Source organism: Felis catus, chromosome B1 (assembly GCF_018350175.1).
Source record: "Felis catus isolate Fca126 chromosome B1, F.catus_Fca126_mat1.0, whole genome shotgun sequence".
Classification (NCBI taxonomy): Eukaryota; Metazoa; Chordata; class Mammalia; order Carnivora; family Felidae; genus Felis; species Felis catus.
The window spans coordinates 44,440,671-44,455,547 of NC_058371.1; the positions used below are offsets into that span (position 1 = coordinate 44,440,671).

Sequence of the window (14,877 nt, forward strand, 5' to 3'; positions counted from 1 at the left end):
AATCTTAAAAGTTTTCATCAGGGGGCACCTGGGTAGCTCAGTCAGTTAAGCTTCTGACTTCGCTCAGGTCACGGTTTGTGGATTTGAGCCCTGCGTCTGGCTCTGTGCTGACAGCTCAGAGCCTAGAGCTGCTTTGGGATTCTGTGTCCCCCTCTGTCTCTGCCTCTCCCCTGCTTACATTCTGTTTTTCTCTGTCTCAAAAAAAAAAAAAAAACATTAAAAAAAAAGTTCTCGGGGGGCTTGGGGGGCTCAGTCAGTTAAGCATGTGACGATTTCATCTCAGGTCATGATCTCCCGCAGTTCATGAGTTCAAGCTCCACATGCAGCTCTGGGCTGACAGCTCGGAGCCTGGAGCCTGCTTCAGATCCTGTGCCTCCCTCTCTCTCTGCCCCTCCCCTGCTTGCACTCTGTCTCTGTCTCAAAAATAAATAAACATTAAAAAAATTTTTTAAAGTTCTCATCAGAAGAAAAAATTTGTAACTATATGTGGTGATAGATGTTAACTAGATTTAATTGTAGTGATCATTTCACAATAGACACAAATATCAAATCATTACATTATATACCTGAAACTAATATGGTATTACATGTCAATTATATTTCAAAAAAAAAGTCAAACTTAGAAAAATAAGTACATTTTATGTTTATTGTTTCCAGGTCCTAAGAAATAATCTATTACGCTTCAAACTACTTTTGCTAAGGGTAATATTTGCCTAGATATTTCTTTATCTCTGAGACAAAAACATGAAGACAGAGTCCATTAAATAACAAAAACCCACACATCATTATTATGAAATCTCACATGTTTTGAAAATCAGTATATTAAGAAAAAACTCAGAAAGTCTGGCAATTTTAGACCATACCTGGCCTTGCATTTCCGGTCTTACAGGATATGTACTTGGGTATGGAGCCCTAGGTCGTGCAGAATTCCAATAGTTAGAATTGTAGCTAGGATATGGTGGCTGGTCCTAAGGAGGGAAAAAAAAGTCACCTTTAATAATATTCTTACATCATATTGAAAAGTTGATAGAGGCAAGTATAATTATCAAAAAAAAAAAAAAAAAGGCAATAGAACCCTACTATAAAATGGGGCACCTGCATGGCTCAGTTGGTTCAACATTCAACTCTTGGTTTCAGCTCAGGTCATGATCTCAGGGTTCTCACAGTTCATGAGTTCAAGCCCTGCATGGGACTCCATGCTGTGTAGGGCTCCATGCTGACAGCATAGAATCTGCTTGGGATTCTCTCTCCCTACTCCTCCCCAGTTGCACATGGACTCTCTCTCTCTCCCAAAATGAATAATCAAAAAACAACAACAACAACAACAACAACAACTCTATTAGTTACAAACAGAGAGGGAGAGAGGCAAACCGTAAAAGACTCTTAAATACAGAGAACAAACTGAGGGTTGCTGGAGGGGTGAGGGACAGGGGAAAATGGGTGATGAGCATTGAGGAGGGCACTTGTTGGGACGAGCACTGGGTATTGTATGTAAGCGATGAATCACGGGAATCTATCCCCAAAACCAAGAGCACACTGTATGTTAGCCAATTTGACAATAAACTATATTTAAAAAATAAAAAAATCAATAAAAAATAAAGAGAACTTTACTATAAAATCACTCATTATTAAATTGATGCTTGAATATTATATTGTAAGTCACATGCCCTAGAAAAAGCAATTATTGACTATCTAGGTCTATTCTTATGCATTATGATACCAAATGACATATAAAGGAAATCTACTATTTTAAGATGATTATCAAAACCAGATACCTAGATTCCTTTGTCCCTCTCCAATCACCAATCCTATCACTACCAATTTAATTAGCACAACAAGAATATAGTTCTTTGCCACTGTTAAGAATAGTATTTGCCCAGGGGCACCTGAATGGCTCAGTCAGTAAGCATCTGACTTCAGCTCAGGTCACGATCTCACAGTTTGTGAGTTCAAGCACAGCAGTCAGGCTCTGTGCTGACAGCTCAGAGCCTGGAGCTCACTTCAGATTCTGTGTCTTCCTCGCTCTCTGCCCCTCCCCCATTCATGCTCTCTCGCCTTCAAAAATAAACATAAAAAAATTGTTTTTAAAGAGTAATATTTGCCTATCTCAACAACTTTGAAGCTTGAAAATATTACCACTAAACTTTACTTCAAACACATACAACTTCAATACTCGTTTGCCTGCCATACTAGTTTTTTCATATTTCTTTGCTTTCTGATATGGCTACACCTTCTGCTGGCAGTCTACAACTAACTCCAGCATCAGGAATTGATACAGAACAACTACCACTCCAAGAAGAAAATCTAGCTATGACATTAATCTCTACAGCTGTGCACTACAACTCAGAGTTAATGATCTGCAATAAGCCAATAAACTCTAAGAGACTAGATCAACTCAAAAAAATTTTAGTCTATTTAATGTATACACTTGTTCCTAGAAGTTATTTCCCTTTGAACTTTATAGTTTTAGTTTTAAGCTTAAACAAGATCTTCAAATTGTTTCACAAAGAAATTCACTGGCAGTTGTAATCACTGAGTTTGTCACCATCTTAGCTTAACTGCACTAATCAGTTTCATAATGCTTTGTTTTCAAAGCACGAAACTCTTCCATAAGACATTATACAAGCTGGGCAAGCAGCATCTCCTTTACATAACGCAGAAATTAGAGAAGATTAAAAAAAAAAAGATCACAGGCATACTTCAGATTCTAACTACCGAATTTCTTAATCAGGCAGATGCCCCCAATTAATGCCCTCCCTTCCTTCCCCTGGTGAAAGGGTAAGCATTTGACTAACTGATTTCTCTCTACCAAGAACATGAATTGTGAGTAAAGATGAAAAGACAAGAGTTGAAGCTGACTCACCCAGGCAGTGGTGAACTAATCCCTAAATCTCCAGAACTAGGTTCCTCTAGCAGGAACCGGGTTCCTGTTCTCTCCTACTGACTCTCTGAGGTACCCACATTTCCACTACTTCACACTCCTATCCCTCACCCTGCCCAGGTCCTCACTTCCTTCCTTCCTCAGCTTACCAACACCTAATCCTTTGCCACTGCTTCCCTCAGATACACTCACCCTGCAAAAACCCAGCCCTGTCTAAACCCAACTGTCCACTGACTTCGCATCTGCACTTCCTCTAAATACTGGTGGAGAAACACAAGCTCTGGTTTCACGTATTTAGAGGCCATAAATCTCAAGTAGAGACCACACTTCCTTAGAATGTTCATCTCACTCTCCAGAATAGTTCCACTCTTCTTGTTCCCTCAAATTCTAATATCCTCTTAGCCTGGGGTGCCTGGGTGGCTTAGTTGGTTGAGCCCTGACTTCAGCTCAGATCATGATCTCACAGTTCGTGGGTTTGAGCCCCACATCAAGCTCTCTGCTGACAGCTTGGAGTCTGGCACCTGCTTCAGATTCTGTCTTCCCTCCTTTCTGCCCCTCCCCCGCTCATGCTCTGTCTCTGCTGTCAAAAATAAACATTAAAAAAAAAAATCTACCAGTATCCTCTTAGCCCATCCCTCATTTTTCAACTGACTTTATCTCATATTTCACCTTAAAAAAAAATAGGAAAAAGGAATCAGAAGTGCCATCTTCCTACTTAACTAAATTGAATGCACCCTATCTGCCATAGTCTTCCCAGAAAGCGTGAAGGAAGTGCCTCTGGTCCTATTAAAAGCTGATTCCTGGAGCTTCTGGGTGGCTAAGTCCATTAAGCATCCAACTCTTGATTTCAGCTCAGGTCAGGATCTCAGTTTGTGAGATTGGGGTCAAGCTCAGGCTCCATGCTCACGATACAGAGCCTGCTTGGGATTCTCTCCCACCCTCTCTGCTCATGCCCCATCATGCTATTGTGCTCTCTTTCTTAAAATAAATAAACATTAAAAAATAAATAAATTAAAAAACTAACAAATTGGATAACCACACACAAAAAATAATTCATTCAAGTAACTCCTGAACAGGTTTCTGAATGGATAGCCTCAGTGGTATACATTCTAAAGGCAAAATAAATACAAAGAAATGTTAAACTTTATGTAGAATATTCTCAGTAGTGATATTAGCATTTTAATTTTTAAACTATTTGTATTTCAGAATAGAGGAAATAAATAGAACAATGGTATTGGGAACCAGTATTTTCACACTAGAAAAGAAAAATAATATATTAAATGGAGAAACATCAGAAGTATTGTGTAGAGTGGATTTGAATTAGACATACAAGTATAAACATATTCTAAAATGTAATTTAACATTTTTTTAAGTTTATTTATTTATTTTGGGGAGAGGGGAGTGGAGAAGAGAGGGAAGAAGAGAGAGAATCCCAAGCAGGCTCCACACTCAGCGCTAAGCTCTATGCAGGGCTTGATCCCATGACCTCTGGATCATGACATGAGCCAAAATCAAGAGTCGGACACTTAACTGACTAAGCCACCCAGGTGCCCCTAAAAATGTATTTTCACCATTTAAGCAAAAGAAACAAATATGTGTGTGTGTGCCACTTCCAAACAAAGGATTTAGGAATTAATGCAAACTCTAGCAACTCTTTTGCATACCTGTCCTCCACCATGAAACCAGCATATCCCATACAGGAGCTGTGATTTCAGCTTCAGTCCCAGAACAAAAAGACACACGAGCAAACCAAACCCAACCTGGAGCCTGGAGAAGAGTCACTACAGCAGACTCACAGAACATGAGCAAGAAATAAATGTTTACTGTTGGAAGCCACAATTCTTGAAGTGTTTTTTTTTTTTACTACAGGAAAAGTCAGGAATACGATAACTAAATACCAAGTTGGTAACAAAACCATACAGAAAGAATTATTTCAAATGACTTTTAAATAGCAGTATTTTTACTATACATCTTCAGTGGAATATATTCTAGGGATAAGCTCAACTGCAAAGAAACCTAAAATTGCACTCATTAGTTAACTGTTAGTCATAACATTGCTGTTATTATTTTTATTAACAGCTTTACTGACATATAATTCACTACAATTTAACCATTTAAGTTGTACAATTCAGCGGTTTTTAGATTCACAGATAAGTGCAATCATCACTAGAACCAATTTCAGAACATTTTCAAAACCTCCAAAGGACACACTGTACCCTTTAGCTATACCCTCCTACCTCTGCACTCTCCCAGCCCTGTGCCACTACTAATGTACTTCTATCTCTATGGACTTGACTATTCTGGATATTTCATATAAATGGGATCATATATGTGATATCTTGTGGCCAGCTTCTTTCACTTAGCATAACATTTTTGAGGTCCAACTATGTTGTACCACGTATCACTACTTCATTTTTTTGTGTGGCCAAATAGTATTCCATTGTGTATAAATTCCATTGTGTATAAATTCCATTGTGTATAAATTCCATTGTTTATCCATTCATCAGTTGACAGACATTTTTATTGTCTGTTGCCACCTTTTGGCTATTATAACATTATGTTAATGTTAATATAATACTATAAAATATATTTAATATATATATTTAACATATATTACATACTTATTTACATAATATATAAATATAATGAATATTTAATATATATTTTAATAATGCTGCTGTAATCACTCATGAAATTTTTTAAAGATTTTTAGAAGTTTATTTATCTTGTGACAGAGTGTGAGGACCCACGCACACAACCAGGGAATGGGCAGAGAGAGAGAATCCCAAGCAGGCTTTGTACTGTCGGCGCAGAGCCTGCTCGAACTCACAAATGGAGAGATCATGACCTAATCTGAAATCAAGAGTTGGATGCTTAACCGACTGAGCCATCCAGGTGCCCCTTCATGAATAATTTTTTATGTGAACATACATTTTCAGTTCTCCTGGGTATATGCCTTAAAAGTGAAATTGTTAGGTCATATGATAACTGTGTTTAACAATTTGAGGAACTAGAAACTGCCAAAGCAGCTACACCAATTTACATTCCTATTAGCTATGTGTGAATTCCGATTTCCCCACATCCTCAGAAATAGTTTGTCTGTAGTTTTGTGTTTATAGCCATCCTAGAGGGTGTGAAGTGTTATCTCATTGTGGTTTTGATTTACAGTTCCTCATGACTAATGATGTTGAACATTTTTTTCTTGTGCTCATGGGCCATTTTTTTGTCTTCATTAGAGAATTATCTGTTCAGATGTTTTGCCCATTTTTATATTGGGTTATTTGTATTTTTATTGTTTAGAGTTTTTCTTTTTTTTTTTTTAATTTTTTTTTTCAACGTTCATTTATTTTTCGGACAGAGACAGAGCATGAACAGGGGAGGGGCAGAGAGAGAGGGAGACACAGAATCGGAAACAGGCTCCAGGCTCTGAGCCATCAGCCCAGAGCCCGACGTAGGGCTCGAACTCACGGACCGCGAGATCGTGACCTGGCTGAAGTCGGACGCTTAACCGACTGCGCCACCCAGGCGCCCCTAGAGTTTTTCTTTAATGTTTATTTATTTTTGAGACAGAGCAAGAGACAGAGTGCAAGTGGGGGAGGGGCAGAGAGAGAGGGAGACATAGAATCTGAAGCAGGCTCCAGGCTCTTGAGACCAGAGCCCGACGCGGGGCTCGAACTCACGAACCATGAGATCATGACTAGAGCTGAAGTCAGACCCTTAACCGACTGAGCCACTCAGGCCCCCTACTGTTTAGTTTTAAGAGCTCTTTATGTATCTTATATACAAGTCCCTTTTCAAATATATGATTTGCAAACATTTTATTCCTTTTCACTTTCTTGATAGTGTCCCTTGAAAAGTTCTTCATTTTAATGAAATCCAATTTATCTATTTTTTTCTTTTGTTGGTTGTGCTTTTTGGTGTCTTATCTAAGAAACTGTTAGGCAGGAAGCTAGGCATGAGCAGCAGGAGAATGGACCTTACATGTCCTGACAGACAGCCCCAACTGAGGACCGCCCAGGGACTACCTTATTCCACTCATCTAGCAGTCGGTTTGTGGTTACATTATCACAGCAGAGAAAGAGTTAAGTTTGTTGTGCCTGTCCTTATCTGACCTATGTTTCTAGAATACAAATAATATTGCCGTTTCCTATCCCATGCAGGCATTTCCAATACTTCTTGGAAAGGAAATACATAGTTGACTAATTATCATGTATTCCAGGCCTATGTTGTGACCCTAGAACCCACCCAAAAGAAAAAACGGATACAAGTTCACACCCCGGAGTTTGCAGGGCCCTTGTCTGTCTTCACTGGTCCGCTCCTCCCTTGAGTGTACTTAACGAAACTTTGCCCTGCTTTTGCTGCCCTGTAACTCTTTACTATGGCAGTGAAAAGAATCCAGGCTTCCTTCCTTTTCCATCTAACACTCCGTAACATAACCACTCCAAAAATCCCAAGTAATGAAGATTTACCCCTTGTTTCTTCTAAGAGTTTTATTTTATAGTTTTAGCTCTTACATCTAGGTCTATGATCCATTTTAAGCTAATTTTTATATATGGTATGAGAGTCCAAACTTTATTTATTGTATATGGCTATCCAGTTGCCATGGTATTGTATGTTGTGCCATAGACTGTTCTTTCCCTCTATTAAATGGTCTTGGATGGGGCCCCTGGGTGGCTCAGTCAGTTAAGTGCCCGACTTTGGCTCAGGTCATGATCTTGCCGTCCATCAGTTCAAGCCCCGTGTTGAGTGCAGAGATTACCTAAAAAAATAATATCTTTTAAAAAAAATTTTTTTTTCAACGTTTATTTATTTTTGGGACAGAGAGAGACAGAGCATGAACGGGGGAGGGGCAGAGAGAGAGGGAGACATAGAATCAAAAACAGGCTCCAGGCTCCGAGCCTTCAGCCCAGAGCCTGACGCGGGGCTCGAACTCACGGACCACGAGATCGTGACCTGGCTGAAGTCGGATGCTTAACCGACTGCGCCACCCAGGCGCCCCTAAAAAAATAATATCTTGCAAAAAAAATTTAAAAATTAAAAAACACTTGGGGCACGTGGGTGGCTCAGTTGGTTGAGCGTCCGACTTCGGCTCAGGTCATGATCTCACAGTTCATGGGTTCAAGCCCCGCATCGGGCTCTGTGCTGACAGCTCAGAGGGTGGAGCCTGTTTCAGATTCTGTCTCCCTCTCTCTCTGCCCCCCCAACTTGCGCTCTGTTTCCCTGTCTCAAAAATAAACATTAAAAAATAAATAAAAATTTAAAAACATTAAAAAAACCTATTTCACAACTCTGTCCATTGAAAGGGTCTAGAAGCAGTGATAACACAATTGCAATCAGTATACCTGGCACCCAAATCTAACTTCTGTACCAGTTATTAAGCTATTGTCCCTCAACTCCACAAATGCAGTGCTTTTCTGTGATGCAGGATTTGGAACATTTCTCCTCTGCTGCTTGCTTATTACTATTCAGTTCTACCATAGGAGGCACTAGGTTAGAGGAGGAGAGAAGAGATTTGCTCCTTCCTGTTTGCTTGTTTGCTGTTTCTGTGTCAGCCCAGCAATGCCCTTCAACCTGGAGGCAGCAGTTAGTAGCAATCTCCAGATTCTTCTGGTTTTCCAGAACTCCCTCAGAGAGACCAGCAGCAGCTAGGCAGTGCCTCTTCCTGGATTCCAGCTCCAGCAGGCCATTCTTCCAAGTTTGCTGGTTCTAATAACCTTACCTCTTCTCTTATTTTCCAGCCCTAGGAACTGTAGTTGTTTCCTGCAGTTACCATCTTCTGTGTTACCTCCCTTTTCTCTTTTTGCCTTTTGAGATCTCTAACACCCACTTAACTAATTTCCTAAAACAAATTCTTTGTTTTAAAAGAACTAGTGTGGGGCGCATGGGTAGCTCAGTCGGTTGAGTGTCCGACTCTTGATTTCAGCTCAGGTCATGATCTCACAATTTGTGAGTTTGAACCCCACAACAGGCTCTGCACTGACAGTATAGATGGAGCCTGATTGGGATTCTCTCTCTCTACTTCTCTCTCTCTCTGCCACTCCCTCATGCTCTCTCTCTCTCAAAATAAGTAAACATTAAAAATAAAAAATAAATTAAAGTAGGTTCTGTTTTCCTGCCTAGGTCCTGACATAAATGTTTCTGAAAACAATTCTCCATTAAAAAAAAAAAAAAAATCAAGGCTTCTTAAAGGAATGGTTGATTATATGTCTGGACAGAATATATACAAAATAAGCCTGGCATATCTTGTACCAGAAATCACAGAAGGTGACAAAAATCAATGGGTCATGTCAAAAGGACTCAGAAGCTAAGAAGAAGGAACTCCCATTGGCATGATATGAGATCATTTAAGCAATAGAAATCAAATGACTGCAACTGCTTGAAACGCATTGAAAATACTGAATATATTTTATATGTGTATACATACACTTATTCAGGTTATGCAAATGAGATCATAATGATACTTCAAACAACAAACAAGAAAGTTACTTTCCTATAATTTTAATAGGGTTTAGAAGTGAATGAAAACTAAATCTTACATCTTTTTTTTTTAAGTTTAATTTTGAGAGAAAGAGAGAGAGCACACACAAGCAGGGAAGGGGGGGGGGGGAAGAGAGAGACAGAGAGAGAGAGAGAGAGAGAGAGAGAGAGAGAGAGAGAGAGAGAATCTGAAGCAGGCTCCAGGTTCTGAGCTCAAACCCACCAACCATGAGTCATGACCTGAGCCGAGGTTGGACGCTAAACTGACTGAGCCACCCAGGTGCCCCATAAATCTTCCATCTTCTCTTGGGAATCTTTTTTTTAAAAGATGGGTCAAGGGCGCCTGGGTAGGTCAGTCAGTTAAGCGTCCAACTTCGGCTCAGGTCATATCTCACGGTTCCTGAGTTGGAGCACTGCATTGGGGTCTGTACTGACAGCTCAGAGCCTGAAGCCTGCTTCCGATTCTGTGTCTCCCTCTCTCTCTCTGCCTCTCTCCGGCTCACATTCTGTCTCTCTCAAAAATAAACAAACATTAAAAAAAAAAAAAAAAAAAAGAGAGAGAGGCACCTGGGTGGCTCAGTCAGTTGAGCATCAGACTTCAGCTCAGGTCATGGTCTCCGAGTTTGTGAGTTCAAGCCCCACACTGGGCTTTGTGCTGACAGCTCAGAGCCTGGAGCCTGCTTTAGATTCTGTGTCTCCCTCTCTCTCTGCCCCCTCCCCCACTCACACTCTGTCTCTGTCTCTCAACAATAAGTAAATGTTAAAAAAAAAAAAAAAGTCAGGGCGCCTGGGTGGCGCAGTCGGTTAAGCGTCCGACTTCAGCCAGGTCACGATCTCGCGGTCCGTGAGTTCGAGCCCCACGTCGGGCTCTGGGCTGATGGCTCGGAGCCTGGAGCCTGTTTCCGATTCTGTGTCTCCCTCTCTCTCTGCCCCTCCCCCGTTCATGCTCTGTCTCTCTCTGTCCCAAAAATAAATAAACGTTGAAAAAAAAAATAAAAAAAAAAAAAAGTCAATATCCATACCTTGATTATGGTAGTGGTTACATAACTGTATACGTTTGTCAAAACTCACAGAACTGTATCTTTAAAAAAGTACAATTTACAGAATGTAATTATACCATAATCTTAAAAATGAAAAAAAAAAAAATGTTGTCTATGGTCATACCACCCTGAATACTCCCAATCTTGTCTGATCTCGGAAGCTAAGAAAGTTCAGGCCTGATTAGTACTTGGATGGGAGAAGGTCTTCAATGAAGTAGTAAGAACTATTATTAATTTTATTAAGTCTTAATAAAAAAATTGTCTTCACTTCTTTTTTTCCTCCCTTTTGGACAAAATGGAACAAATCTAAAAATATCCCCAGTAATGATGAAAGTCTGCAGCTCAAGGTCCTCCTAACACAACACTAATTCTATGAAATAGCATTTGGTCTCACAGGAAGCTGGCTGAAGCTGATCTCTGTTTTATAAACTGAGTCGCCAATTTTATCACATGCTTAACTCTTTCCAAACTTTTTATTTGTTGTCTGAAACTAGACAAAGGTGCTAAAAGGTGATATAAACCAGACAGAGGTAAGAAAAGGCTTTCACAAGAGGTAGTAATTAATGTGAATTAAAGTTCTTATGGCACTGGAAATTTGATCAAAATTATGCAAGAATAAATTAATTTACTTCCCTTTTGAGAAGAAATACTTAAATCGTAGATGAAGGCTGGAGTCAACTCCTTTCACGTTTATCTTAGAACTAGTTAACAAACAGAAAACTAGGGTTGAAGAAGTGGATACAAGATTAAATTTACAAAGTGACTTACCAACATGCCTCCAAAATATGACCCCAGCCCAAGCAAATCTAACCAGCAGAGGAAGCTGACTAGTGCTGCTACTAAACTCCATTTACAAATTTGTTTACCTTGTTAACAAGAATTAGACAAAAAGAATTAGAAAAGTACATTAAAAATGGTTTTTATAGCTATCCATGTCCAAATCACTACAAAAGCACTTTATGTTCCTGTATTGACCACCATCAAAAAATTTTTTTCTCAATCTCATTTGGGTCTCTCCCATGCTTCTCTACAATTTTCCACTTTCCCCTAGCACCTGTTTCAAATATTCACCATATCAAGTTCCCAACTTAATCCCTGCCATTTCCTTTCCTCTCAGATGACCTCACCTCCTACTTCATCAAGGACACCAAGAGCTATAAACTCCTTCAATGTTCCTCCACTCTGACTCCAAACTAATGTTTCCTTCCTCTGGCTTGGATGGTTTTCCAGCTCTTCCTCACTTTTTTCTTTTTTTAAATGTTTTATTTATTTTCGAGGTGGGGGGGAGGGACAGGATCAGAGTGCGAGCAAAGGAGGGGCAGAGAGAGAGGGAGACACAGAACAGGAAGCAGGCACCAGGCTCTGAGCTGTCAGTACAGAGCCTGATGCAGGGCTCAAACTCATGAACCGTGAGTTCATGACCTGAGCAGGAGTTAGACAACCGACTGAGCCACCTAAGTGTCCCTTTTCCTCACTTCTTAATTCCTCTTTCCACAAGCCACATTCTATTCTTTTGTTCTCATCTTTCTTCTCATTCTCTTCTCAAAGGTTACCCTCCTTTGCTTACAAACATATTCAAAATCACCTAATCCTAAAAATTCTTCCCTCAATCCTGGTTTGCAATCAACTAACTTTCTCATTTACTAAACTTCTGGAAGTACAGTTTTTACACTGGTTGTCTTTTCATCCAAACCTCCCATTCATTACTTTTAATACGATTTTAAATTGTCATCACTAAAATCAACAAGGCCCTTTTAATTGCCAAATCCAACAGCGTCTTTTCAGCTCTCATTACCACTTACCTGCAAAACAATATTACGTCCTTGCTTGCTTTGCATTGCATGACTTTCCTGATTTCCCTACTGTCTTTCCACATATTCTGATTGTCTCCTTCTGGAATCCTCTTTCTCTGTCACTATTCTAGATCACTATTTAAAGATCTCCCACGGGAACATTACCCAGTTTAGTACCTCGAATATGCTTCAATTTGATAACTCTCAAATCACTATGGCCATCCCCCATCAGTCACCTAACTCCACATCTATTGTTTTGTCCTACCAACAACTCCTGGATGCCAGACTCTAAAATTTGACATCAATGGGTACCTGGCTGGTTCAACCGGGAAAGCATGTGACTCTAGATCTTGGGGGTTTAAGTTCAAGCCTCATGTTGGGTGTAGAGATTACTTAAAAATAAAATCTTTAAGAAAAAAAAAGGTGACATCAAAAAACCCAAAACAAAAACAAAATCATAAACTTCTCTCTAATCAATCATATACACTGCATCCAGAGGTTGGCACATCATAAGCACCATGAGTAACCGGCTTCCAACAGAAATGAAATAAATGTAGCACATAAACCCTTGCCAAGTCTTTGTATTTTTTTAAGTTTCTCTATTAAACAATCATTAGTTCTTCTGGTACAAAACTAAACTATTATCTTCCCATAAAAACCTGTTCCTCCTTGGGAATGCAAGCTGGTGCAGCCACTCTGGAAAACAGTATGGAGGTTCCTCAAAAAACTAAAAATAGAACTACGCTACGACCCACCAATTGCACTACTAGGTATTTATCCAAGGGATACAGGTGTGCTGTTTCGAAGGGACACGTGCACCCCCATGTTTATAGCAGCACTATCAAGAATAGCCAAAGTATGGAAAGAGCCCAAATGTCCATCAATGGATGAATGGATAAAGAAGGTGTGGTATATATATATGTACACACACACACACACACACACACACACACACACACAATGGAGTATTACTCGGCAATCAAAAAGAGTGAAATCTTACCATTTGCAACTACATGGATGGAACTGGAGGGTATTATGCTAAATGAAATTAGTCAGAGAAAGACAAAAATATGACTTCACTCATATGAGGACTTTAAGAGACTAAAACAGATGAACATAAGGGAAGGGAAACAAAAATAATATAAAAACAGGGAGGGGGACAAAACAGAAGAGACTTATAAATATGGAGAACAAATTGAGGGTTACATGAGGGGTTGTGGGAGGGGGGATGGGCTAAATGGGTAAGGGGCACTAAGGAATGTACTGCTGAAATCATTGTTGCACTATATGCTAACGAATTTGGATGTAAATTTTAAAAAAATAAAAAATAAAACAAGTTAAAAAAAACACAAACCTGTTCCTCTTCCTTTTTATTACTATGGGATATTTACTCCTAGGAAATACTAAAACCTCAGGATCACCTTGTTTCTCCAGCTTCCCTCACTTCCAATTGACATACACTTTTAAAAGTGTCTTTCAAATCTATGCAACTTGCTTTGAAATGCATTCAAAAAGTAAGATACAGGTGCCTGGCTGGCTCAATCGGAACAGCATGTGACTCTTGATCCTGGAGTTTTGAGTTTGAACCCCATGTTGAATGTAGAAATTACTAAAAAAAAATATAACCTAAAAAAAAGTAAAAGTAAGCTACATAGGTATGATAAAGCAAATATAATAAATGCTAATTACAGAATCTAGTTGGTGGCTACATAGGTATTCACTGTGTAGTTCGACTGTTCTGTATGTTTGAAAATTTTTGTAACAAAATGTTGAAAAAAAGCTGTGTACATTCATTGTTCAAATGCTTGCCTTTTTTTACCTCTCCTCTGAACTACTCTGAGAGCATAACTGAGCTGTTTCCCCAGTCCTTCCCATTGTAATCACCCTCTAAGATGGCTCCCAATGATCCCCTAGTGTGGTATTTTCACCATTGTGGCGATGGCTCCCACACTGTACCAGAATTGGTCTCTGTGACCATAGCACACAGCAGAATTGGTCTCTATGACGCAGAGCACACAGTGATGGTCTATCACTTCCACGACTGGGTTGTAAGACACCAACCCCGCAGCTTCCAGCTTCCATCTCAGCTCTCTCTCTCTCTCTCTCTGATGACTCATTCTGGGGTAACATGCAGATCACCTAGGGATCTTGTTAAAATACACACTTGATTCTGGAGGGCAGGGGCAGGGCCTAACATACCTAATTTCCAACAAGCTCTTAAGGGATGCAGATGCTGCTAGTTCAGGGAAGGTGCTGTAAGTATAACTAACAAGTTAAGGAAAGAAAGAAAACAGGGATAGTTAGATTTCCATTTTTTTCCCCTGCATATGTTAATACAGAGTCAAGTCCTTGTAGTGGTTCAATGCAACATCACCTCAGTATCTTTAATTCTATACAGCAGTGCTTCTCAAACATAAGCATAGAATCACCTGGGGATCTTACTAAACTGCAGCATTAAGTATGGAGTAGGAGAGATTCTGCATTTCAAACAACCCCCAGGTGACACTGAAGCTTCTGGTCCATGGACCGCATTTTTTGAGTAGTAAGATTCAAAAGTCTCCTATATATACCTCCCAGCCCCCAGAGAGACAGAGAGAGAGAGAGAGAGAGAGAGAGAGAGAGAGAGAGAGAGAGAGAGAGAGAGAGAGCGCACGTGTGCACGTTAATGAGCATGGGAGAGGGGCAG

At 39.8% G+C, this 14,877-nt stretch overlaps 1 protein-coding gene across 3 annotated transcripts in view; it reads right to left on the reverse strand.

Annotated features, from left to right (window-relative positions):
- The window catches only part of BAG4 (BAG cochaperone 4), a 30,792-nt gene that overhangs the window by 12,667 nt on the left and 3,248 nt on the right, over positions 1-14,877 (reverse strand). For 2 of the 3 annotated variants that reach the window (XM_019828561.3, XM_045055568.1), the window contains exon 2: positions 864-968. The exons of the other annotated variant lie outside the window; for it this stretch is intronic. In XM_019828561.3, the coding sequence (XP_019684120.2) occupies positions 864-968 (105 nt within the window). The remainder of the gene's footprint in view (positions 1-863; positions 969-14,877) is intronic. 3 annotated transcript variants of the gene reach the window in all.